Below are 27,079 nucleotides of genomic sequence, written 5' to 3'. Positions count from 1 at the left end.
TGTAAGGTCCACTGCCAAGACAGGAAAAGAGTGGATTTCAGGGGTAAAATAGGAAGTTTGTTCAGTTTGGGGTGGTTGAATTTGAGATTGCTGTTGGATGGAGTGGTCTGGTAGACATTTGGATATAAAGAGCTGGGTCTTGAGGGAGTGATTTGAATAACATTAGTAGATTTGGGAGTTACCATCAATGGAGCACACAGTCATGTGCCAGGAACTGTTCTAAGGACTTCACGAGTATTAACTCATCTAGTTCCCTCCACCACCCTGCTAGCAGGTGCTCTTATTATAGTGGAGGCGAGGAGACTCACTGGAGAAGTGGCATCAGAGAAGCCGAGTCAAGAGAATTACAAGAAGTGGGAAATTGTACAAACAGTTATCTCCCAAGTCTTTGAAGTGTTTCTGCTGAGATTTTGGGTTTCCTGAGATCTTTAGTTTTCCTATTAATTTAAATATAAAGGAAGCACTGATTTTACAAGTATATTATCCAGCCCCTGCATGAATTAAAATGAAGTTTGAACCATCCTGAATATAAACTAAGGAGGTTACTGTACGTAGTAAGGGCCTGAACTTCGGAGCCACGTTCAATGGATCGCAATCCCCTCTCCCTCCCTCCCCGAACCCAGCCAGCCACTAACTGTGTGACTTAGGCAATTTACTTAATTTCTCTGTGCCTCCTGGTCTAGAAAATGAGAATAATAGTACCTACCTCTTAGGGTCACTGAGGGTTGAATGAATTAATACTTCTAAGGTTCTTGGAACAGTTCCTATGTGCTCTGTGTTAGCTATTGTCTGTTATAATTTTCACCATCTGTATTATTCTGCTATTTGCCATTAACATCTTACATATGAATTTGGGTTTCCCATTGGGATGCCAGTGATTCAGTCAAAAGCTTGCGGGCAGCAAACACCTTTTATATCACAGACGGAATGACGGTGCACCCATTCCCAATGTACCCTGCTTAGTTCTAAGTCGGTGCAGTTTCTCAATCAGAGCCAATAAACCAAATATCGTTCTGTAAATATGGTGGAGGAAACAAAACAAAACAAAAAATATGTGCACATACGTGTGTGTCCAAAGTTAAAACTTTAGGTTTTATCTTGAGTTTGAATCCAGAGATGTCCCATGACTCCTCAGTTTTTCCATCTAGCAAGTGCAGGTTAATAAAGCACAGGCTTCTATAATGACTAAATAAGTAATTTGTAGAAAGAGCTTAGCACAGTGCCAAGGACATAATAACCATTCAATAATCGTACCAGTTCTTTGGTGTTTGGACAAAACCAAGGCTGCAGAGCCTGTGGACAAGGTAACAGAAGGTCACACGTGCTCACCGATGTACATTGTCCTGTCCCTTCCCATCCTGTTTGCCAGCTTGCAGTTCTGTATCTAAACTTTTTTTAAGTTCTGATTATTCCTTGTATGGCTTGGAATAGGTTGGAAAATCAAGAGTGCCTATTGTTTGCATAAACATTTTCGGGTTTCCAATCCGGGTCGTCTTTCTTCTTCTTACAGTTTGAAGGCGGTGAGTCATTATCCAGCGGAAACTTGAGTCAGAGGTCACGGCCCAGTAGTGACTTAAACAACAGCACTCTCCAGTCCCCTGCTCACCTGAAGGTTCAGCGAAGCATCTCAGCAAATCAGAAGCAGCGGCGTTTTAGTGATCATGGTGGGGGAAAGTCAAATAAGTGAAAAGACGGACCGAGTCTGCCCACACTTGTGTTTTTTTTTTTAAGCGTTATCCATTCACATCGTTATGTGCTTGTGTCATGCCAGTTACCACAGATTTCTATTGCTGAATGATAACTATAATCCCTTTTACAGGGACTGACCTAATTTGTGTGATTAAACAGTTTAATCTTACTTCAGAGTGTACCATATGCAAGTAAAGAGATGTTTTAGTACAGTGTTTGCTTGTAAGGAGAAAATATTTCGGTTGTTTTGTAGCTAATTGTGCTTTTTTCATTATTATCATAGCTGGTCCATCCATTCCCCCTGCCGTATCATATACAAAAAGGCCTCAGGCTAACAGCGTGGAAAGTGAACAGAAAGAGGAATGGGACAAAGATGTCACAGCTCGTAAACTTGGCAGCACGACAGTTGGATCAAAAAGCGAGATGACTGCCAGCCCTCTTGTAGGGCCAGAAAGGAAGAAGTCTTCAACTATCCCAAGTGTGAGTAAATATTCTGGTCTACTGCCATTTGGGGTGGGTATTTGTTCTGAGAAGTTTTTTTAAAAAATCTTTATCTTTTTAAAGAAAAGTTTCAAAATTTTAAAGTGACTCATACATTTAAAGAACCTGCCAAAGGGGCCAAGCTTCTCATCAATGCAGTTTAAGAACAAAAAATAAACTAAGAATTCTTTAAATCACACTTAACTTCACCACAGAATCGTACATTAAACTTGACCGCCTCATTTTTTCTGTTTCTAATATTTACTTATTATTATATTGGTGCATTTAATTTTACATTTACAAATAAGCTGTCTGATGAAGGCAGACTGTTACTACTTACTTTATAAAATTAGCTCCCATAATTCACTTAAAACAGCAATAAAAAAAAAAATTATATAATGGGAGCTAGAAGAGAGATTGAGACGTTCTCCTGTAAGGTAGCAGGAAAGAAGAAAGGGATAGAAAATATAGAAGAAAACTAAGATATACACAGGGTAAAAGTAGAATTGGTGACATATAGATAAGAGGAGTTTAGAAAGGAAAGGGAGTAAAATGAGCGTAAGAAATATTTGAAGAAATAATAAAGACTAAAGGAAGAAAGAAAACTCCATATTAAAAGGACTCAGAAAAGCAAAGAGAGGCCAGAAGGAAAAACCTACTCTTGGACTCAGGAATGTGCAATGTATAGAACCAAAAACAAAATGCAGAATGTTTACAAGGTCCCAAAATGAGGCAGCAGATAACCTCAAAAGGAATAAGATTGAGACTGACATCAGATTTCTCAATAGTTACATGGATGCAGGAAGATAAATAGATCTTTTTAAAATACTTTTTTTTTTTAAATATTGAAAGAAAAGCACATTGACCCAGAAATTTATATCTAGCTGAATTGTCATTTAAATGTGAAGGTATGGTAGGCAAGTTCTTAGGCATAAAATATCTCAACTCTCTTGCTACCCAGTGAGTGACCCCATTTGAAAACTCTGTACCATTAGAGGAAGTGTAAGAGCCGTATCTAGAAATTTGCTGCGTAATGTATGGGAGTTGAAAATGATCAACTAGCTTATTAAAGTGTATGCGTACATGTGGTAACATCCAAAAACAAACAAATGAAAATCCAGAACCAAAGTTCTGGACGATACCCAGGAGGTGAGGATGGGGTGGAGATTAAAGGAAAATGGAAACATGCATTTGTCTGCAGAAGACAGGAAATAGGGATGAGTTTAAGAAAGCAATAGTAGTAAGCAAACATGAGTTCAGAAACTTCAGGGCAAACAATATAAGAACAGAAATAGAATTTATGACTTTTAAACTAACAAAGGCAAAAGAAATTGATCTAGCCTGTGGAATGTAGGAAAAGAGAGAAAAAAAATTTTAAAGTATTTAAAATAGAAACATGAAATAAGATACCAAAAAGCCCCACATAACCTTAATTGCAGGTGGGTTATAGCCCCTGTACCCATTGTTTTGTATAGTTTATGGGAATCACAGCTTTTTAAAATGCGATTCGATGATCACCTCCTAGACTATGGAATACATGGGCATAACCTCTTCGAGAATTAGTGGACATAAGCACTTACCTTTTCAACTGATGTGTTTGGAAGTGATGTAACTATAATAGGGCTTAGTACCTTGTTTTTAAAAGTAATTTTCCTAGGTCAGCCATCATTTTCCCTCATCTAAATATCAGCTAGAGGACAGATTCCAGAGCATCATCACCTACCAGTATATAACAGGAAGAAATAATTTAGTCCCTTAGTTTCTGCCACACCCTCAAATTAACCTGTCGTTCAACTCAGCCTGGGCCAAGTCTTACCTGAAAAATGTTTTTAATAATCTTAGCCTGTTTTGCTACCATACTTCTATAGTTTTTAATTTATGTTTTGTTTGTAGCTGGTGACAAAATTCTTTCCACCTAGGATCCTGAACTAATGAAAGATTTGGAACCTGCCTTACACATTTTGTATAGATGAGGCTTTTTGCCTTCTCCAAACTTAATTCAGGCATATTATCTACCGTGTTTCCCTGAAAATAAGACCTAGCCGGACAATCAGCTCTAATGCATCTTTTGGAGCAAAAATTAATACAAGATCTGTTCTTATGTTAGATAAGACCCAGTCTTATATTGTTGTAAAATAAGACCAGGTCTTATGTTAATTTTTTGCTCCAAAAGACGCATTAGCGCTGATTGTCTGGCTAGGTCTTAGTTTTGGGGAAACATAGTGTTAACTGTCTAACCCTTGTGATTAAATAGACTTTAATTACGTATCTTAAAGCATTGAGAAAGCTGGGTTAGTGAAAAGGGGAAATTTTTGTCTGTTGGAGTAAGGATTGAGCAGAAGAGTACCTTATCCCTTCTGAAAACCATTCCTGCATAGTTTAGTACTTACTAACAACTAGTCAAGATTGTGGAGGCACACAGCAGGGGTCGGCGTTTGGTAAGGAGAGCCTGACCCATGGTAAGAATTGACCCCCTTTGGCTTATTGTTTCTCTTTTCTCCAGAGCTTCTCTGACTTGGCTTGCCTCCTGGCTAAAACCCGAAATGAGGAAATACTCTCAGAGTGCAGTGCTTGCACCTCTGTTGATGGCCTCATGCCTTTGACCCTGAACCTTTATTCTCCTTAGTGTTACCCTTGGCTGTGGCACTTCCCAAGCAAGGGAAGCAGGGTCTTCCCGAAGCACCCACCATCCTCACCGCCCCGGGTTTTCTGTTTGTGATAATATTTCTGTGGCGTGGTCTCTCGCTCCTAGTCCCGTAAAAGCCACCCGTACAACTCGCCTGCTCTTCGCCCCAGCTTACAAAGGAGAGAATAAAAAACGCAGCTTTCAGCTTTCTTTCAAACCACTGTTCGCTGCTGAGGTAGGACATTGAGCTGCTGGGAGACAGGGAGCTAAAGTGTCGTGACCTTGTTGTGCTCTGCCTGTCACTCCTACACTCGGAGACAAGTGCTAAGAGAGCTAGTTAGCAATAAGATTCTGGTTGGTAAAGTAGAATGCTACCAGGGGTTTTTTCATTCACTTGCAGCTTAAATTCATTTCTTTGACTTTCATAACTACAGTTAGAGTTTGAAAATGGCTTTTTTTTTCCTTCTTAAAGAACAATGTGTACGCTGGAGGTAGCATGGCAAGAAGGAATACGTATGTCTGTGAACGGACCACAGATCGGTACACGGCGCTGCAGAATGGGAAGGACAGCAGGTAAACGTGGGAGCGCCAGCAAGCCCTGCCTCTGTTCTCGTCCTGCTGAGTGCTCTTGTTAAAACTCCTGTGCTGATGGGTCAGGAGGAAAGGAAACACAAAGGAGTAAGATGCAGCCAACCTTCTTACTGGGGCGTCTCCTTCTGTACCAGAGGGGATGGGTGGGAAAATATCTAGGGAAAGCAGGAGGCAAATGTCTTAACCTGAGAAGTTCCAAATAAAAGCTTTTTTGTGCAGTTCTTTCTTCTTTCCCTATAACAAAGCAGATCATACCATCCTAGTCTGATCTTCGTAATTTGAATCTCACTCTCTTAACTACCTGCTACTTCCTTCTTACCTGCTTTCCTTTCCCCCTCCCACCAACTCATTACTGTATCCAAATAGCAAAGGTTTGATTTTTCTTCCCCTAAAGAAACGAGGCCAGCTCAGGTGACCCTTGAGAACGATAAAGTTATCAAAAGTATTTCATTTTAAACAATGTTAAACTATATTATTTTTATGATTTTAAAATTTGAGCTTTTTTTCATCATGACTTGTAACACAGGACTACTTATCAATATAGTACAAAAGAACAGGGGGCCTAGAATTCTAATAAAATAGAATTCTAATAAAAGTCTATTCTTAGGTCCATCCCTAGTCCTGTCAGTAGACTGGACAGACCATTCTTCCATTTATTTCCTCTCCATTAATAGACACGTAAAATAAGTGTTATTACAAGGCTAGAACAGTATCTTCCTTGCACATAAGATCCTTTAGGCTAGAAAAATAATTGGAAATTGATTTCCAATTTGCTATTTTTCCTATACTGCAATTCCTAAGCTGCAATTCCTTTCATCTGAAACGGTTAACCCATCGATTAATGATATGAGCTAAAAGTGTTTTAATAATGTTTCCAGTGATGGTATTTTTGCTATAGTTGTGAATTATTGTATCATGAACAATGAACCACAGCAACACGTCACAACAAACTGTTATTTTTTGGAAAGTGACCAATGTCTCCAGTCATAATCATTGATCCACAAAAACCCTCTCAGGTTCACACAGAGAGGACAAGTGTGTGTGACATCCTTTCCACGGAAGGTGGTGGTACATTTACCGTGTATGTTTTTAACAAGAACATTGTTTTGTTAATCACTAACAGTGCCACTGAGGTTAATTTCTTGTGTTTCCATCATGAGAGGTGTTAGTCAACTTAGATTCTTAAAAATCTAGTCCTGAAACTTTAGTGAACTGCATCTCTTCTTCTGTCTTGCATTTCCATGGTCTTCTCAACCGTGTTGTGTCGAAAGCCTTACGGAGATGTCCGCGAGTAGCTTATCTTCTGCTGGCTCTGCTGTGGCTCCTGCTGTCCCCTCAGCGCGACCCCGCCACCAGAAATCCCTGTCCACTTCTGGTCACCCTATAAAAGTTACACTGCCAACCATTAAAGACAGCTCTGAAGCTTACCGACCCGGGTAACATGCTGGTTGCATTTCGTTTTGTTTGTTGTTAGGAGTTGTTAAAAAATATGGCACTGTGTGAAAAGACAACGCTAGGCCATATGCCATTTAGAGCTTTGTGAAAAAATGCAGTGTTTGTGGCAGGGGAAAAGTTGGATTGTAACATAAACTTACTATATCTCCTAGCTGTTGTCAAAAATATTGTTTATGACTTAAATCATTTTCTAGAGTAACTTTCTTGAAGGATTTTATTTTAAACCCATTCTTAAAAGTGAAGTATTACTGCCTAATTTGTCATTTAGGTAAATTGAGTTTCTTATGGTTTAAAAAGGAAAAAGAAAATGACACTGGGAGTTGAGCCCTCTGTGCAGTCGTCCTGGCTCCTGCCAGGTACTTGTTCTTAATAAAAGTGGCCTTTTCGTTTCCCTGTCGATGAAGCAGATGCTTCCAAAGAGCCCTTTCAGGTATAAAATTATATGACTATTTTTCTAGTATTTGCCTATGTTAGGGTTTCTCGACTTCAGGAACATCTTTGATTGTTAGGTTTGTTAATCACATTGGTGGAGCATTGTGTTGTCACTGAGGTGGAAATTATACATGGGAAACGGTCCCATGGAAAGGCTTTTGGACAAGCCGTGCAATTCATGTTCCACGTTGCCCACTGTGTGATGTGATTCTCGTGTTTAGCCTGAGTGACAGCTCTCCCCATCATTATCCTGAATAATGCATCTTCATTTGTCCCCACAGTACAACCCAGAGAGTGCCTGCTGCTTCCCCATCTGCTCACAGTATTAGTGCCACCACTCCAGACCGGACCCGCTTCCCCCGGGGAAGTTCAAGCCGAAGCACTTTCCATGGGGAACAGCTCCGGGAGCGACGCAGCGCGGCTTACAATGGGCCCCCCGCGTCACCGTCCCATGAAACAGGTGCATTTGCACATGCCAGAAGGGGGACGTCAACTGGCATCATAAGCAAAATTACATCCAGATTCGTTCGCAGGTCAGTTCCAATATACAGTGGTGTTTGGTGTCCTCTGGGAATTATAAAGGCAACTGGGTTTTTTTCTTTAATCTTGACAGTGATTTTTTCCAAAATGGTTTCATGACCTTTTATTAGAGCTGTATGTTTTATAGAAGTTTGAAGGAAAAACCAAGGAAGACAAAGTCTTTCTCCTCAAGAGAAAGGGGGGGGAAAATGGACAGCATGAGAATTTAAAAATTCTATAAAATAGAGTGGAAAGAGCAAAACTTGACATCAGAAATGTGTTTTAATAAAAAGTTTCACCCCGACTTAAAAGCCTTGATTTAGAAAAAGGAATAAACTAGTTTACATGTATCTTTCAAATAATATTTCTTAAGAATACCTTTAAATTGCTCACTAATAATATATAGTTTTCCTTTTTTCTTTCTTGTAAAAAGCCTATATACTGCATCATATAGATTACTTCTATAATTTAACATCATAAAATCTTAACAGCAAAGCATAGTAAACACAAAATGAATACAGGTATAGTAAACTAATGTAACAAAATAGTAAGATTGCACTCTTTTCTAAAACATACGCATATATCGATACACAATGATGGTACAAGTTGCTGAACACAATGCAGGTGGATGTGAACTTGGTCTTGTTACCAGGTCCCACCAAAAGCCTCCTGAAGTCCTGCATGTACAGAGCGCTGTGCTAGGTGCTAGGCTGGGTGCAAAGACGAAGGAGGCAGCATCTCTGTCCTCCAGAGTCACACAGTCCTGAAAGAAGCAGGCCTGTAAACAGCCAGCCGCGGTGTAAAACCGAGTATGTTCTGAACAAGTCACGTGGGCAGCGTGCTGGGCGTCCAGAAGAAGGCACACTGTTCCCATCTGGGAAGAAACTTAAGACTCCTGACCATGTAGTTACTTGAGCAGACAAGAAAATACGGGTAAGAAATCATTATGCTCGCTTTCAAAAAATATTAATTAAATACTTGATTTCCAGTGTTATTAGTGTCCCCAGCATTTCAAACAAGGGATGTGGAAAAGAGAATAGGCAGCTCCTGTCTCTCGCCCTTTTCACGGAGCTCTTTATGGACTCAGCTCATGGACCAGTTTGTCCAGGATCACACAGCTGGATTTAAAACTTGAAATACTCAAATGTAACATCGCTTTCTAACCAGATCACTCAACGATTTCGTACCCTTTGGGCAATTACCAGGCAGCATGACACCTTGCTAGAGAAAGACCTAGAAGCTCCCAACAGAGTCAGCATGACAGTGAGACGGTGCTGCTGGCTGACTATCTGCTGGGCACTAGTGAGATTACTAGGAATTCCTGCTGTTGGAATTGGGCTGACTATTTAAAGCCATTTTTTTTATGGTAACTGGGTTTATAATAAAGCCCCCAAAAGACAGAAACATTGACAATATCCCCTGCCCATTACCCCCACCGCCAAAGTCCTAGTGTAGGAAAACAGTTTGAATCTAAGGTGATGTCTCCAAGCCCAATGGGGTTTTATGTGGGTTTTTTTTTTCAGTATGTGATTTTTTTTTAACATTTTTTTATTAATTTCAGGTGCACAAAACAATGCAATAGTTAGACATTTATCATTTATATTATATCCCTCACACAGTGACAACCCCCCTCCCCCCATCCACTACCCCTCTGGCATCACACACAGCCATTACATTTCCACTGTCTCTATTCCTAATGTAAAGCCATTTTTAAAAGCCAGTACTAGCTCATGGTTATGTGATGATTAATTTTAAATTGAAGATAAAAAAGCTTTTGAGTTTAATGCGTGATTACTAATTGTGCATTAAACATTGTGCACAATATTTCTCTTTGCAATGAATATGTAGATTCCAGAGGGAAATTAGGAGCAAGAGACAAGAAAGAAGTCAGCACAGACTATTAGAGTGAGAAAGTGCTATAGAGATAGTCTTGTAGGTTAGGATAAAGGAGTGCCATATAGTCATTTCACAAATACGTGAAGACCTACTACGTGCTTGGCACTTTGCTAGGTGCTGTTGATCAGCAATGAGACTGACCGGGGCCACTCTCTTCCTGTGTGCACCTTACTCTCTTACAATGTTCGACACAGCCGGGACTATCCTCACTTGGCTTCTGGTTTTCCTCCTGCCGCTCAAACTAGCTGTCCCTTCCCAGGCTCCGTTGCTGGTTCTTTTCAGATCCCTTTGCCTTTCCCCCTGACCTCTACACATCAGACTGGCCCAGGGCTCAGTCTGGACACGTCTTCTCTGCTCGTCCTCGCTCTCTGGGTGATCCCATTCAGGCCCATGACATTGAATTCCATCTTCCATTAGCAAATCCCAAATGTATGTCTTTAGCCCAGATCTCTCCTCTGAACTGCAGACCCATATGTCCAATAGCTGCTTAGCCTCTCCACTTGGATCTGTCATGGACTCTCAAACAGAGAGTGTCAGAATTCTCCTCCCTCTCCTCTTCCACAAACCCGACCCTCATTCTCCACCATTGTGGGTAATGGCAACACCATTCTTCTCGTTGCTCAGACCATGACCCTTGACTTATCCTTGACGCCTCCTTTTCTCATTCCGCACATCAGTTCCATTAGCACGTTGTGTTGGCTCTGCCTTCACAGTTCTTCCAGAATTTAGCTGCTTCCTCAGTCCCGCCTCTGCCTTCATAATCTAAACCACTATTAATCTGCCGCTTCCTAACTCCTCACAGGTCTCCTAGCTTCTGTTCTTATCCTCCTGTTTCCAACGATGTAAGTCCTCGATTTAAAGCCCTCAGCTTGCTTCCGACTTGCTCAGAATACCACTCAGAGCCCTGACGGTAGCCTCCGAGGCCCTCTGTCATCTGGCGCGGCGCCCATTTCTGCTCCGACCTCATCTGCTCCCACTCTTCCCTTGCTAATTCCACACCAGCCCCAAGGGCACCTGCCGTGTGTCCTCACCACCTGGTCAGCATTCCTTCTGCCTGCAGTCCTGCACCCGGCGCCTGCAGGGCAACTTCTACGCGTCCCTCAGAGCTCTGCTCAGTGTCCTCCTCAGCGAGGCCTTCCCCGGCCCCCCATTTAGAATCGTAGCCTCTTCCTCCCGACGCCCACTTCCCTGCTTTATTTTTCTCCACGGCACTAATGCTCCCTGACATAATGTATAAGTTTCCAGGTTCGTTGTTAGTTGCCTGTCTCTCCCCCCTAGGAGGTGATCTCCATGAGAATAGGCACTTGTTTGTTTGTTTGCTTTGTTCTGTGCTGAATCTTCTGCCGACTATTGAGTGCCGACTATGATACACAAAGAGGCATTCAGTAAACATTATTGAATGAATGTATGAATCGTGTGGAAGACAATGTAAAAAGCAAACAAAGAAATAAGGTTATAATTAATTCTGGTAAGTGCTGTGAAGAAAGCAGGTCCTGAAGTAGAGAATGAGTTGGGGGGATCGGGGTGTTCAGAACTAGCCTCTGTGGGGAGCTGGCAGGAAACTTCCTGTTTCACCAATGCTCTGATTAAATTTTGAACAATGTCCTTTAGGAGAGGGATTTTTGGGCAGGGGGAGTAGGGAGGTCGTGTGCGATCCTTTGTCATCAGCAATTTGGTAAGGTTTTTCAATGTCTTGATTTTTAACACATTTTAATTAATTCTGGATTGGTTGGAGAAGAGAACAAAAAAATCTCAATTCTCCTCCAAGGTCACTTGTCACCATGTGAACAGCTTTGGCTTTACAACTGTGTCTGCGTTCACTACAGGGCATGAGGTCTGCCCTTACGTAGCATTTTGTAGCTTGAGGTTGGGCTGTATAATGTACCACAAATGATTTAATGCAGGGAGACAAGCAAAGCATTGGTTTCAGTCCCAGGAATGAACCTGCTAAGTTCTTTAGCAAGTGCCAGACTGGAAATAACAGTTGCTCTTTCTGTATTCACAGCATATTGAACTTTGGGGATGGTTGGAGGCTTGGAGACAAACTAGAGCCTTATTATTTACTATTCTCCACTCATTTCTCAGGTTATCCGTTCTTCTCACTTGTCTCTTCTTCAGTCCATCCGGGGCTCAGGCCCGGCCTTTCCTCTCTGTCCCCTTTGCCTTCTTCACTTCATGTACCTAAAGCCTGGAGAAGTGGAACCCACACGCTGACACCCCGTGTGCCCAGCCCTGGACCTGAGTGTGCTCAGGGGCAGGGCTGACTTTACAACTTGGGAGCCAAGACACCTTACAAACTTTGAGACCAGTCAAGTGGATATGGCACTAAACGCTTCAGAATATGATTTTATAGGGGGAAAAAAGTAAAGGCATTTGGGTTGTAAAGCTTTACGAAGGGCAGGATAGAGAATGACTTAATCATTCATGTACTTGAAAACCATTATTACGGCGAGGAAGCCAGTTAGTTCTTGGCCAGTAAGAAGACTGTACACTAAAGTGACCATGTGAGAGGGTTGTTTACCAATTAGGAAAGCGATTTACACTAGGACCATCTATCGAGGGAGGCTGTAGACGCACTCTTTCAAAAGTCTTTATTAAATAGCTTTTATACCCATTTGCTCTGGGTAAGTTCCATGTAACTGGTCTCTCCTCTGGGGATTATATCAAACCCGATGATTTTTTTAACCCTAGCTGACTCTTATATAGGGAATAACCTAATTAGTTACTTGATTATGTTGCTATATATAAGATATTTGGCTTGTTTTTAAACATTTAAGTGTTGGAGAGCCATGCTTCACGGCATATGCTGTTACTGCCCACTGTGCTCTCTATACCCCCACCTGCCTCCCATGTGGGTGCCTACGGCTGGCTTACTGGACTATTTAAAATCATTGCCAAGCACGGAAATTCTTCCAGCCCTGTTCCTAGTGGTACCCAGGAAGGCAGGAGCAGGGTATGGGAAACGATGCGACAAGTCGGTTGCTATTTCCACAGTTGTAGCAGGGGAAGTACCATTGAAGGGGCGTTTCATTCCTAACGCTGAAAGTTCGGCGGTGGGGGCAGGTGTCTGCCTGCTCGCAGCAATTTATGAGGCAAAGCATAAACAGGACCGAAAAATCCAGGGAGACGCATGCGCTTTCCTCCTAAAGGAGCTGTGTCCTCGCGGCAGGAACCCACAGCTTGACGGCCTTTGTTGCTCAGCTGACAGACGTGCCCTTCAGCACTTACCCGTTCATCCACGTGCACCTGAGCTTGTGCGTTTCCCTTTGCACTTCCTCAAATCATGTTTTAGTTACTTCAGCGTGCTGTAATAAAAATAGGTTTGTGTAGATGAAATTGAATTTTCGTTATGCTTCCCAGTGAAAATGCCAGTGATTAAACATAGAAATTTAAGAAACCCCCATTGAATGTGAGAATGTCTCTTATTATCCTTTTTAACTCAGATAGGAAAATAATTGTTACACAATGTGTTAGTCAAGAAAGGCCTGTAGTTAGAGACCCTGAGAAGCATAAGACGTCCCTATTTTTAACCACCCGGTTAAAATGCCTTCGAGTTTTAGAGCTTAGTGGATGGATGTGTCTTATTAATTTGTGGGATGAGGAAAGTGGCACCGATTTTATTTCTGTTGCTGTCATTTTACATAAATAATATGTGTATCTGGTGTGGCTAAAACAGTAAGAAAACATTGACAGAAGGGTTCAAGTTGTTAATGTTTCCCAACTATTTAACAGTGTTTGGCTATCACAAGCCATCTCTTCATATATTTAAACTGGTTTATAACTTGATACTCCTATATAGATATTTAAAATTACCTTTGAAAATGACAAACTTAAAATCTTGGTAGACTTAAAAAATATTAATTACATTCAACAAAAGGACAGTTAGTAGTTTTCCTGGTTTTATTTCACAGGTGGATATCCAGGTAAGATCACTATTTCTGTTTAAGAGTGAATTCATGTTTTTAGACTCACCTGCTTGGATAGGCTGTTGGTTTGCTGTTAACGTTTTGTCATGTTCATGACTCATTAGCATAACTTATGAAATAAGTTAATTGCTTATTTAAAAATCGATATTTATTTTTAGAAATAGTTGTATGTGTTGAGCTTTATTTCTAATTGCAAGGTTAATTTGTATATTTTCTAAATTGAGCGACTACTAGAATTCTGTTTAATAACAAGTATAAAGTTGAATCTTGCTGTTGATAATTATTAAACAGTTTTAACTTTAGATTGAACTAAACTCAACCAAAACGGTAACTTTAAAAACATGTCTGAAAATTGGAAGATCACATAAAAAAAAAAAATAATCCTAAACTGTCACCTGGCCTCTCCTCTATGACAATACCCAGTAGACGCTCAATAAATAAATGACAGTTAAGTGTGGTTATGTTGAAAAACATGAGAAATAGTACTAGACTGCCTAGTAGTAGAAAACTGTCATGCTAAAAGTTTGCTTGAGTTAATTTTAAAATCATTTCAGATGTAGATTTTCTTGATATATTTTTCACTCTTATCATTAAATCTCAACCTTCACTTTGTTTTGAGGGATCCAAGTGAAGGCGAAGCCAGTGGCAGAACCGACACCTCAAGGTGAGGAGCCACTATTAATACTTCGCTGCCAGGACCCTGTGATGCAAACATGCTTTTGAAATCCTGACAGCTCTTAATAGACACGAGTAGAACTAATCAGTAGATAGTATTGTGTGTTTTACATTTTTATATTGGGATGGGTTTTCCTAGTGTTGCCTAGCATTTAATTACCTTCACTGTAAGGTTGTGTTTTCTAAACATTATTTTGCACTGTATGCTTTGTAGAGAAATCACCTGTCTGTCCTATCCAATATGTCTTAGCAGAAGAATTAATAGATTAAACGGCCTGATCCTTTTCTCACTAAAATGATGTAACTAAAATTAGTCTTAGTCAGATGACACAAAACACCTGATAACCACAGATAACCGAGTGTGGAGGGAAATTCGGTAACTCTCGCCCTGCCGTACTTTATGGTTTTGACATTTAGCACTGGTTGTGGACTTGTTCTGGCGATGGGGCTCAAACTTGAGCACAGTCAGAGTAAGTGGGGGGGGGGGCGCGAGGAGGGCGGGGGGTGGGTAGAGCAAAGAGATGGCTGAGCCCCGCCCTCAGGGCCTGTGATTGGGGGCGCTTGGACATCTAGCAACCACGTTAATGACGAGCTAGTACTTGTGTTCCTATTTATAAATGGGAAGTCTAAGAACAGGCATTAAAGCCCCTATAAACCTCGGAACCTTGACAAGCAGCTCGCTCCTCAGGACAAATACCCCCACTCCCTTCAGCTCAGCACGAGCCTCAGTCTAATTTCTAGTTTTTAAAATCATTTGAAATATAAAACATGAAGAGCTTTGGGAAAAGTTCATTAAGCATTCCCGTGCAGTCCTTTCTACAGACTGTGCTGTGTTTATGTTTAATCATAATAGCTGAAATGTTTGCTTATTGAGGTCGGTTCCTGAGTCACCATGGTAGGGAGCCAAGCAGGCAGGACAAATGTTTTGAACGCACTTCTGCCTGTGAAATGAACATGAGGGACTTTTGTTTTAAGCCCCTCCCTCACTGGGTCATCATTCTTGAGCCCCCTTCTTGCATCTCATCCTTCCTACTAAATTTCTCCCTGGGACACTTAACAGTGTGCCGTGTCACTAGTGGCTGCTAACACCACAGTTAATCTGCATGCATTTCATCCTTTTAAGGTGACTACCTGTCCTTTTTGTTTGGTCCTTGTCGGGCCTTTTTTTTTTTTTGGCTTTTGAACAAACTTATTGAATACCTACTACCTAGAAGGTACTTGCTGGCCGTTTCATCCTCACAACCAGGTGAAAAGCATCCATCTTAGAGAAGAAGAAACAATAAGGAACATATGTAGGGCCAAACCAATTCTAATGAGGTTCTGTCTTTCCAGAGAGATGATGGGACATGATGGGGGAAAGCATGGGCTCTGGAGCCAGACCCCCCCCACCCTGGTTTCAGCTGTGTTCTACCGCTTACGTAACTGGGTGACTGTGGGACAGTTACTTTCACTCTTCGGGTCCCCAGTTCCTCACTCTGACTCTCTCCTGGGATTGTTGTGAAGGGTCAGTGAAGAGGAAGTGACACAGGCTGGGTGCTTCGAACAGTTTCTGGCACCTACTAAGTGCTTAGCAGATGTTAGCTGTTGCTATTAGCATCGGCATTCCCAGGGCCTTTCTACAGTTAATCTTACCATTGCTGATGCCTCTGAGATACTTGTAGCAAAACGTCTCGTATGTGCCCGTTGTCTTAAGTCACCAGGTTTCCTTGGGATGCACGGAAAAGTAGACTTGGAATAAAGACACCCAATTTCTAGTCTTCACTTTTCAACTCATTAGCTCTACGCCCTTTAAAAGAGTGATTTAAGTTTCCTAGCCGTCAGTTCTGTTTTTAAAATGAGTGCTTGAGCCAGTGGTCTCTTAGGTCCCTCGCAGCCCCAGCATGCTCATTCCATAACCTGAGTTGCACATGTGGTCCTGATAAATGACCCTGGTCCGATCTACACACCCAGAGAGGCCTGTGGCTTAGAGTGATGAGGAAAAAGAAAAAGAAAGAGAAAACATTGGAAGAAACACTCCCCATACTTATTTAATAGTCTTTGGAAATTTATTTTCTCTACTTATTTCTTTCCTTATTTTCTCAAGTTTGCATAGTTTATACAGCTTTGGAGGCTCAGATACTTGGGAATGAGGGGGAAACAAATACACATGTATACATAAAAATTCATATATGTAAATGTATACAGGAATGTACAGTATATGATAATATTGATATGAAATATATAGTAGATTATGAACTTTCAAAGTATGTGAGATAGGTTAACAAGTTAACCTATATCTGGATAATTGCTCAATAACTTTAATTACAGCGTCTTCTGAATCACAAATAATCTACTAATTTCATCTTCCTCTGATTGTGTGAACTACGTTTTCTGGCTCTCTATTATTTATGGGAGGCCTGCAGTCAGGAAAGTTCCGTACGGCTGATGATGCACTTAACAGATATGTGTTACTCATCTGCTGTGTGCCCAGCACAGGTCTAGAGGCCTGCGAACGGCAGGGAACATGACAGGCAAAGCTCCTGGGCCTCCCACAATGTACAGTCCCATGGTAGATTCCGATGACTAATAAACGTAATAAATAAAAGAATTAAATAATTTATTAGAATGGGATAAATGCTATGGAGGTAAAAGTGGAGCAGGGTGAGGGAGGCTGGCCATGCCAGGGTAGGAGTAAAGGGAACAATCGGAAGGTCAGTGTACATCACGTGGAGAAAGTGAGCAAAGATTTGAAAGATGTAAGGGAGTTAGTCATGCCGCCGTCAGAGGGAAAAGCATTCCTGGCAAAGGGAACAGCCTGTGCAAAAGCCTTAAGGCCAGACCGTACCCTGTGTGTTCGAGGAATAGTGTGGAGGCCAGTGTGTCTCAAGAGGAGTGAGTGAGGGGGACAGTAATAGGTGATGCGGGGTTGGGGGGAGGAGTTGGAGTGTAGACTATTTAAGGACGTTTCAGCAAAACGCTGACACCGTTAGAGGTCCCGGTGTCTGCACTGTGGTGTGTGGCGTCGCCTGATATCTTCCCCTCATTGCTGAACCACATCCTCACTCAGCACTTTCAGGGGTAAATAGCCCTCTGCAGCCATTACTGCTATCCGTGTCCCCAGTCTCTCCTACCCCAAGAAAGGTAGCATTTTCTTTGTATTTCAAAAATGTGTATTTACAAGCAGAATGCTAGTGGTTTCTTTTTTTGTCCAAATGCCCAGAAAGTCGAGAATCTGCTTTTGCAAGCTTAAACAGAAAAATCCGGAAGGAACTGAAAAAGTACTAAGTTCTTCACTTCCAGCTGCAAACTTGTTTCCCACAAACAAATATATTTAAGAAAATATGCTGTTTTAGATTCAAGATATTAATAGTCAAAACAGATGGCCACCTGGGGTCTGTTTTTGTAACAGCAAATGGCATAAATCGTTGCATCTACCCTGCAGGTAGTCTGCAGAGTAGGTAGTTTTATTAAGCACTTAGATTTTATGTGTGTCTTGATTTCCTAGCTGAATGGAATTTTTGTTTCCATCCTTTCCCTTTGCCCTCTTCTTTCAGAAGTACATCCGGGGAACCAAAAGAAAGAGACAAGGAAGAGAGTAGAGACTCCAAACCCCGTTCTCTGCGGTTCACCTGGAGTATGAAGACCACTAGTTCCATGGACCCCAATGACATGATGAGAGAAATCCGGAAAGTGCTAGATGCGAATAACTGTGATTATGAACAGAAAGAGAGGTTTTTGCTTTTCTGTGTCCACGGAGATGCCAGACAGGACAGCCTCGTGCAGTGGGAGATGGAAGTCTGCAAGTTGCCGCGGCTGTCACTCAATGGGGTCCGCTTCAAGCGAATATCTGGAACGTCTATTGCCTTTAAGAACATTGCATCTAAAATAGCAAATGAGCTTAAACTGTAAAGAAACTCAAATTTACAGGATCAGGGAAGATATAACCATAGTATGGGGTACAGTTTTTGAATGTACTGGTAATGCCTAATGTGATTGGCCTGTGAATCTCCCCATGTAGAATTTGCCCTTAATGCAATAAGGTTATACATAGTTATGAACTGTAAAATTAAAGTCAGTGTGAACTATAATAAATATCTGTAGCTAAAAAAGTAGGTTCACATGTACAGGTAAGTATATTGTGTATTTCTGTTCATTTTCGAGTTGTATAATAAAACAGATGATTGCTCAAAAACTTGTATAGTTGTCTAGATTTCTGCACATAAATGTACGTTTGAGTCTTTGAGTTGAAAATATTCTTCGCTGTTATTTACATTCTGGTGGGTTTTTTAAATTCTTACCTCCATCCTGCAATTTTGAAAACTGTCCAGAATTAAAAGTGCACAGAAATCGTCTTTATGATTGTAGCATGGACTTTTACAAGTTATTTGAAAGTCGTATTTAAATTTAAAGCAGAAGCTGACCCACAGATCAGCTTTATTATACATAGAATTATACCTGTTTATCTTTGCTCTTACCCTGGTTACCAGAGGAGGTTAAGTTGAGAAGATACACAATGTTTACAGTGTCGGCACTTAGAGTTTTTAAAATAAAGTCCATGAAAATAAATAATAGCTTTGCCTTGAGCTTCCTAAGAAATCCTGGGGGAAAGTAAAACCTACACCAAATTTCTTTTGGACTTTCGAGTGTTTTCTGGCCCACTGCTAATTGTAGCAGCACAATGAAAAATAATCAATACTTTGTCCGGCTGTTATAATGTAAACTGTCACTTAGGTTTGCTGGCTTCCGACTCCCAGTGTCATTGCGGGAATATAAGAACATCCGGAGTGTCTCATAGCACAGAGTCATCTTTCCAGTGTTGATCAATGCGTCAGTTAAGAAATAATGCCACTCAGGAATTAACTGGCGCTGGGAACGTCTGCCTCGCTCTCCTCCCCTCCACTTCCCCCACCCCCAACCCAGTAATATCTGTAAGCACTTAAGAGACTTTTGAGCAAAACATCCTGTTTATAACAGTATATTATTGATTTACGCTTACGTGGTTGTTCGGTTTGTTCCCCTGTAACCTGTTTGTTTTTACTATTTTGCCAGATTTCTTGTATTTATTCCACATCGTTATGCCTGTAATGTGCGGCTTTGTAAAACTGGGCATTTGCCTACTTTCCTTTCATAACTAGTGACATAGGCGATGTAAAACCACTAGTAAAGGTACACTTTAATACTTGTTATTTTATACTGAATTAGCCTTGGAGGGTGACTGTGCAATGTTATTGAATGTTGTAATTACTGTAATATCTACATATGGGCCCCATCTGCACACTCCTGAGAAATAGAAAGTATATTCAAATTTTGTCAGTTTAAAGAAAAAGCTGTGATAAAGACTGTAATTCCTACCTACATTAGAACGCTCGACGTGTAGGGGATGCCATTTCATAATGGCTTCCAGGCTAGGAGGACTTTTCCATTCTGTGCTGTACTGTCGTGTAGCTTTCTTCTGTACCAATTCTGTTCTAAAATGAAGTGTATGTTTGCCTTAGCAAAGGGTGGTGTTTGGGGTGAAAACAACAGCTGTGTAGCCCCTTTTTAACCTAGTGTTCATTCAAAGAAAATTGATGCAAATCTTTTCACTTCCACTGGTGCACACGGAAATTTTACTTGAACAGTTCTCATAATAAAGCCCTTGTCTTTTGCTCTTTATCAGAATGTGCAGTATCTGTTTTCTAGAACAAAAGTATTCTGTACGGGGAGGTTATTTCATGTGTTCTAAATATAGATGGCAGGGGATGAAGCTATGTAGGCTTTCAAGATGTCATTATGACAAGAAAGACTTAATCTTTTTATAGAAATTCCTACTATTGAAATACTTTTTGAAGAAAACAGACATCATGTCTTTTCCAAGGTAGAAACTGATTTTTTTTTTTTTTACATTGTCTCACTCTGATCTACTCTTCTGTGTTTGTAGCAAGGAATTTTACTTCAATATTTTTTATGAACTACAAATGAAATCTTGAGAGTCACTTTAGATTTCCCATTTCATATATTCATAAAAACATAATACTTGAAGATTTAAAGGAGTTTTACAGTATTTGCATAAATAAATACCAGTTTATGTTCGTTGGCTATATGAGATCAGATTTCCTTGGTTTCTGTTTAAATATTATTTGATAGGACATGCCTAATGTTAAATTAATTACCATGTAGAGACTGGGGCACAGTACTAATATGAAAAATTAAAATTTGATAAATAATATGAAATATATTCCAGAACCTTGGCCCTGTATATTCTCTAAGGTAGAATTTGATGTAAAATCCAAAAGGCTTTATTCTGAAGTGATTTTCACCAACAGTACCATTTTACAATGTGGGCAACAAAAAATTTGTGATGAGTGAGACACCAATTTACTGTAAATAAGTGATTCCATCAGCGTATGTAAATTAATCTAGATGGTCTGTTTTAAATCAAGATGAACTTCATTTTTAAAACACCTGTTGAGATGCCTACTGCAGCTTAAGACATATACAGGAGTTGTCAAAGGTGGTTCCTTCTTCTCCAAGATTTGGGAAGACAAAGCATAAACACAATAACAAAAACCACATCCAAATAGGAAGGGACGAATGTGTTCAAGCACAGGCGACAGGTAAGTGGTAGAGGACTTCAGAGAAGAGTTAGTTCTGTGTGAGCATGAGAAAGGAAGGCCTTCTGAGTGATTTGAAGGTGGATAAAGTTTAAGAGGCAGAATGGGAAAGACCCTGTAGATGGAGGGAATACGTGAGAAAGGCCTGAAGTAGTCATGGTTGTAAGATACGTGTTGAAAATGAACCACTTGTTTTAGGGGATGGCAGGGTTCACACAGGTTAATGAAGAGCAGATTATGTAAAGCACCGATTGGCAGCCTGAGCGCAGACTTCATCTGTGGTTAGAGGGGAGCAATTAGGAGGCACAAATAAATGGAAAGGTAAGGTATTCCATGCTCGTGGATTGGAACAATTCATATGGTATCCGTACTACCCAACTAAACTATCCGTACTACAGATTCAATGCAATCCCGATTAAAATTCCAACGGCAATTTGCATATTAATAGAACAAGCCTGAACTTAGTATAGAACCACAAAAGACCTGAATAACTGAAGCAACCTTCAGAAAAAAGAACAGGGCTAGAGGCAACGTGCTTTCTGACTTCAAGCTATATTACAAAGCTATAGTAATCAAAACAGTATGATACTGGAATAAAAACAGGTATGTAGACCAATGAAACAGAATGTGGAGCCCAGTAATAATCCCATGCATATATGGTCAATTTTTGACAAGAACCCAATGGAGAGAGGATACTCTCTTCAGTAAATGGTGGTGTGAAAACGATATCCACATGCAAAAGCATGGCACTAGACCCGTATCTTACGCCATACAGAAAATCAACTCAAAGTGGGTTAAGGACTTGAACGTAAGACCTGAAACTGTAAAACATCTGAAGAAAACATTAGAGGTAAGTTCCTTAACGTCAGTCTTGGCAATGATATTTTGGATTTGACACCAAAAGCAAAGGAAACAAAAGCCAAAATAAATACATCAAACTGAAAACTTTCTGCACAGCGAAGGAAGCCATCAACAATATGAAATGGCAACCTATAGATGGGAGCAATATTGCAAACCATATGTAAGAGGTTAATATCCAAAATATACAAGAAACTCATGCAAATCAATAGCAAATAAAATAACGCAATTTAAAAATGAGCTAAGGACTTGAATAGACATTTTTCCAAAGAAGACATATGGGTGGATAACAGGTAAATGAACAGGCACTCAACATCACTAATCAGGGAAATGCACATCAAAACACCAATGAGATACCACCTCACATCTGTCACAATGACCTATCACCAAGAAGATGAGAGAGAACAAATGCTAGTGAGGATTTGGAGAAAGGAAAGCCTTGCGCCCTCTTGGTGGGAATGTAAATTGGTGCAGCCACTATGGAAAACAGTGTGGAGATTCCTCAGGAACAAATTAAAAATCAAACTACCTATGACCCAGCAATCCCACTTCTGGTTCTATTTCCAAAGGAAATGAAATCGCTATTTTGAACAGAGACCTGCTGCTTTCCTACATTCATTGCAGCATTATTCACAACAGCCAAGATATGGAAACAAGTGTACAAGTAGGAATCAATAAATGAAGGAAATGTGGTATTTATATATACAATGGAATATTATTCAGCCTTAAAAGACATCTTGCCATTTGTGACAATATAAATGAATCTGGAGAGCATGATGCTAAATGAAATAAGCCAGACAGAGAAAGACAAATGCTGCATATTACCACTTATATGTGAAATTGGAAAGAAAAAAAAGAAAAAAAGCCAAACTCATAGAAACAAAGTGAAACGGTGGTGGCCAGGGCCTGGGAGGTGGGAAAAATGGGGAGCAGTTGGTAAAAAGGTACGAACTTTGATTTATAAGATGAATAACATCTGAGGATCTAATGTATAGCATGGTGACTATAATTGACGATACTGTGTTATGTGATTGAAATTTGCTAAGTGAGTAGATCTTAAGTATTCTCATCAAAAAAATGTATGTGAGGTAATGGATATGTTAATCGACTTGGTGGTGGGAATCCTTATACATATATCAAATCATGTACACTTAAAATGTTACAATTTTGTCAATTATACCTCAAAAAGCTGGGGGAAAAAATAAAAAAAAAATGGAATTACCATATGATCCAGCAATGCCACTCCTAGGTATATACTCAAAAGAATTGAAAATGGACTCAAATGGATATTCGCACACACGTTCACTGCAGCATTATTTACAAGAGCCCAAAGTTGGAAGCAACCCAAGTGTCCCTTGGCAGATGAATGGATAAATAAAATGGAGTGGATATATAATGGAACAATATTCAACCTTCAACAGGAAAATTCGAACATACTACAACATGGATGAACCTGGAAGGATATTATGCCAAATGCAGCCAGTCAGTCACGAAAAGAAAAATGCTGTATGAGGTAGCTAAGTAGCAGCCAGTTTCATAGAGACAGAAAGAATGGTGGTTGCCAGGGGCTGAAGGCAGAGGAAATGGAGAGTTGTTTCCTGGGTACAGAGTTTCAGTTTTATAAGATGAAAAAAATTCTGGAGATGGGTTGCACAATAGTGTGAATATACTCAACAGCACTGAACTGTGCATTGACTTATAAACGGTTAAGATGGTTAATTTTGTATGTATACTTTACCACAGTTTAAAGAAAAAAACAAAACAGCAAAGGCAGAAGGAACCCCAGCTCCCAGGAGTCATGCCCTAGGTAGACACACGTTCTTCCGAATCACTATTGTTTTCTAGAATCAGCACATAAAACTCAGTACCTATTCATTTAGTGGGACTCACCCGCTGTTCTCCTTGCAAGATGGGCGATTCCAGATGTGTATGCTTTTGGGTGACTTGGAATCTCACTGGCTCCTGTTTCTCTCCATTTAGAGTGAACTCATTTGGGGAAAGAATACCTGACAAGTACTACTAGGAAGCACGAAGCTGGAGATGTCTTTCCTGATGGCATTTTGGTATCTAGCATCAATGTCACCTCAGTTCTTGCTGTAAAAAGACAGTTCCCCTTTTCATTTTTCCTACTGCTTTCTTGCAGCCCTTCTTCCCATCAAATGAAAAATGCATTTTTATTATTATTATTATTTGAACATTAAATGGCCGCAAAATAGGCATACAGCAGACGTTTGTTTTTTTCCCCTCAGCTGTTTGTAAAGGGGCTAGAAAGGGTGCACTGATGCAAGCCCTTTGTTTCAGAGGGTAAGTGCAAAATGGGTTCTCAAACATGAGCAGTAATGTTTTCTTTCTTTTAAAAGTGTAACCCTGTTTGTTACCTGAGTATGGGAAGAAATGAATCCAGACAGAAATCGGTTCACATCTTTAAACTATTCTACACTTTGTCTTTTCAGAAAATCAAGAACAGATGTGGCCTGAGAAACCATATTTCATTCACACCCTCATTTCTTTACTGAGGAAACTGGATTCAAAGATGTAAGTGATTTGGTCCAAAGTCTGGCCCAGGAAGGTTCTGGAACCCCAGCAGCTAGTATTTTCCATGCTATGTAGTCATCAAAAACAATCCCTTTTACCTTTCTCTTTGTGGCCTCAATTTTAGAACTTTGGTCTGTCGAGCTGCCCTTAAGTCATAATGCCTTCATCAATGATAGATTCTGGTCCGTGTGAGACAGTCCTGCTACCAGATTGGTTAGAATTCCAGCCAAAAGCACAGAAAGGCCACACCATTTGTTTTAAACTTTGGACACATTGAAATTGTTGTTAGTTCCAGTTATTACCAGACAGAACCACTAGAGGTCAGAGAAAAACGCTGTCCAGGATGCAATGCTCCCAGGCTACCACCCACAAAGATTGGAACCTACAAACCTGTCTACACAACACACACCCCAGTGACCCTCCCTCCCCCCACAAAGTGCTTGGTCTCTGGCCCACACATCCCCTAGATGTAATGAGTAGCTTGTCTTGTTTCTTCTCCCTAGTCACGAATTTGAGGCTCACGTCCTTCACTACTTAAGTTGGATTTTGCAAATTTTTGATTCTCTTGGGTTATGTAAATGTCTTTCCCTCTGGCTACAAAGGCACCTAATTCCATTCCGTTGGATCCCTCATATCCAAATGTAATGCTTTCCTAAAGTTTCTGGAACTTGGTGGAATCCTACCTTCTTTTCATATTGTGTAAATCTAACAGGGCCGAGAGATATTAAAATGATATTAAAAATAATATAGTTTTTCATAGGCATATTCTTTTTATAGCATATGTTTTTTTATTTTCTGTTTGAATACTGTGATGGACCAATGGCTTTTCATTGACTTAATTTGTTTCCATTATTTGTGGTCTTTAGTTCTTTTCTGGTGATCAAAATGTCACAATTTAGCCAAAGGAATCCTTTAACGGGCCCATATAGCCTTTCGCCAAAAAATACATAAATTTTTAAAAGTGTCTTTGCTTTCTGGTAATGACATCCCAGGCCCAGCTTATATTCTAAGCCCCAATTCCTTTCAGGGGAAATTGATATTAGAGACCAAACTGTGAACACTAAGGGTGCTTATCTGACTTGGTACTACTGGGGTAATGTGACTTGTAGGCTATTTCAGTGGACAGAGATGGAACAATATGTACATATACACACACACTTATGTAATAACTTCATAGCCATTTTCATTGTAGTCCTAAGATGACTTCACAACCCCAATATTTAAGTTCTTAATCCTATATTCAAACTATAATTATACCTCTTTTTGTAATAAATAATTCATATAATTGTCACTCTGAAGCTCTTAATTTATAACAAAGCTACCATAATAGCTTATTTATTTTACTTGCCAGTAAAAGAAACAGATTCAAAATAGTGATACCAGTACTAACTAATTATGAAGCAAATGAAATTCAAATTTTTATTTGTACATGCTTTTGTCCTTAGGGTACACCTAGGCCAGAGCAGAAAATTACTTGGCTCTAGAAAACTCTGAAATAATTTCTCACTCTGTGGGTTATGGAGATTTTGTCCAAATGTTTCCGTTCATTTTCAGTTTGAAAGGGGTCAGCATTTGACCATTTTGAGTGCTTAGGATTTTAACTTCTACTTTCTACTTTGCGGCTGTATTCAGCCCCTGGCCAAAGGTTAAGTCAGCTTTGCTAGTTCTCTTCATCAAGGTAAATAGAGATACTGTAACGGTTCAATCTTCAAACCGTACTGAACCTTTCATTTGGTCACTGTCTGGCTCACCTACAATGACTCATAGCATTGTTACATGTGTGGGATTTACACACACACACACACATATACATATATATGTATAGATTGTATGTATGTATTCTATATGTATTCTATATATATGTATACATATTCTATGTATTAGAATATGCATATATATACATATATGTATGAAAATGAAATACTGTTGGCAAGGAAGGATATATACCAATGCAGATTTTTTAGGTTTTGTCAGAAAAATTCTTTTAACTTATAAGGCCATAATTCTGACCTTATTTCTGTACACATATACTGTTTTCTATTCTTGGTATTAAGTGCAAATAGCTCAGTCATTTTGCAAGTCTTCAGTGGCTTTTGAATAAATGTAACCAAATATGAGATAATTCAATTATTCTGTTAATTCTTTTAAACATTAGGTATCCCGGAGCTTTAACGCTTCCTCCACAGGAGACTCTGGCTCTGCTTCTGACACAGAATGAGTCTGAGGATTCTGGATCCGGCCATAGCACGTTGGGACACTCTAAAGTCCCCATACATACTAAATCCTGTCGCACATGACGGTGCGTGCACAAACCAAATTCATCCTGTGGTGCTATCCAGGAGTGGTGACCGCAGGGAAGCCCTGGTGATAGAGGGAATTCCAGAGAGGGACGTGCCTCTGTCAGGGATGAGCAGCCAGGCATAGCAGCTCGCATTCCTGGACAAGTGTCTGAGCTGGGTGGGAGGGCAGAGGAGGGGCCTTGCCTGGCACTGTAAGGCCACTTGGGGGAGGGGGCTAGGACAAACAGCCAAGCTTTTATAGTTTCCAGTGTGGGCTGGCAGGCTGTACTGGAATCTGGAAGAGCCCCAAATTTAAAAATTAACAAATCATGTAGCCCGGCGATTGCTGCCTCACGCCCAGAATTGTGCTGAGAAAGGGCAGAGGAGAAGTACTGGGAAGCTTTCTGGAGCATTCGTTTGCCCAGTGGTTGGTGCCAAAAGTGAACCGAAATGCTGACACTGCTCCAATCCCTTCCCAGACCAAATACTGACAAGATCAAAGACTTTGGCCACTTGACGTGGCCTCCCAGAAGTTTGAGGTTTGGC

The 27,079-nt window shown here is 40.3% G+C and overlaps 1 protein-coding gene across 2 annotated transcripts in view; it reads left to right on the top strand.

The window, feature by feature from the left end:
- MARK1 (microtubule affinity regulating kinase 1) overlaps positions 1-19,923 on the top strand; it is an 88,863-nt gene extending 68,940 nt beyond the window's left edge. Inside the window, exons 12-18 of one of the 2 annotated variants that reach the window (XM_074317006.2) lie at positions 1,511-1,664; positions 1,973-2,169; positions 5,268-5,368; positions 6,658-6,822; positions 7,555-7,806; positions 14,234-14,278; positions 17,823-19,923. In XM_074317006.2, coding sequence (XP_074173107.2) covers positions 1,511-1,664; positions 1,973-2,169; positions 5,268-5,368; positions 6,658-6,822; positions 7,555-7,806; positions 14,234-14,278; positions 17,823-18,177 — 1,269 coding nt within the window. In that variant the 3' untranslated portion in view covers positions 18,178-19,923. The remainder of the gene's footprint in view (positions 1-1,510; positions 1,665-1,972; positions 2,170-5,267; positions 5,369-6,657; positions 6,823-7,554; positions 7,807-14,233; positions 14,279-17,822) is intronic. The other variant, XM_074317007.2, reaches the window with a different exon arrangement.
- Positions 19,924-27,079: the final 7,156 nt, after the last annotated feature.

Source organism: Rhinolophus sinicus, chromosome 6 (assembly GCF_057876585.1).
Source record: "Rhinolophus sinicus isolate RSI-liver-muscle chromosome 6, RSI-T2T, whole genome shotgun sequence".
Lineage (NCBI taxonomy): Eukaryota > Metazoa > Chordata > Mammalia > Chiroptera > Rhinolophidae > Rhinolophus > Rhinolophus sinicus.
This window is presented reverse-complemented; position numbering and strand designations above follow the sequence as displayed.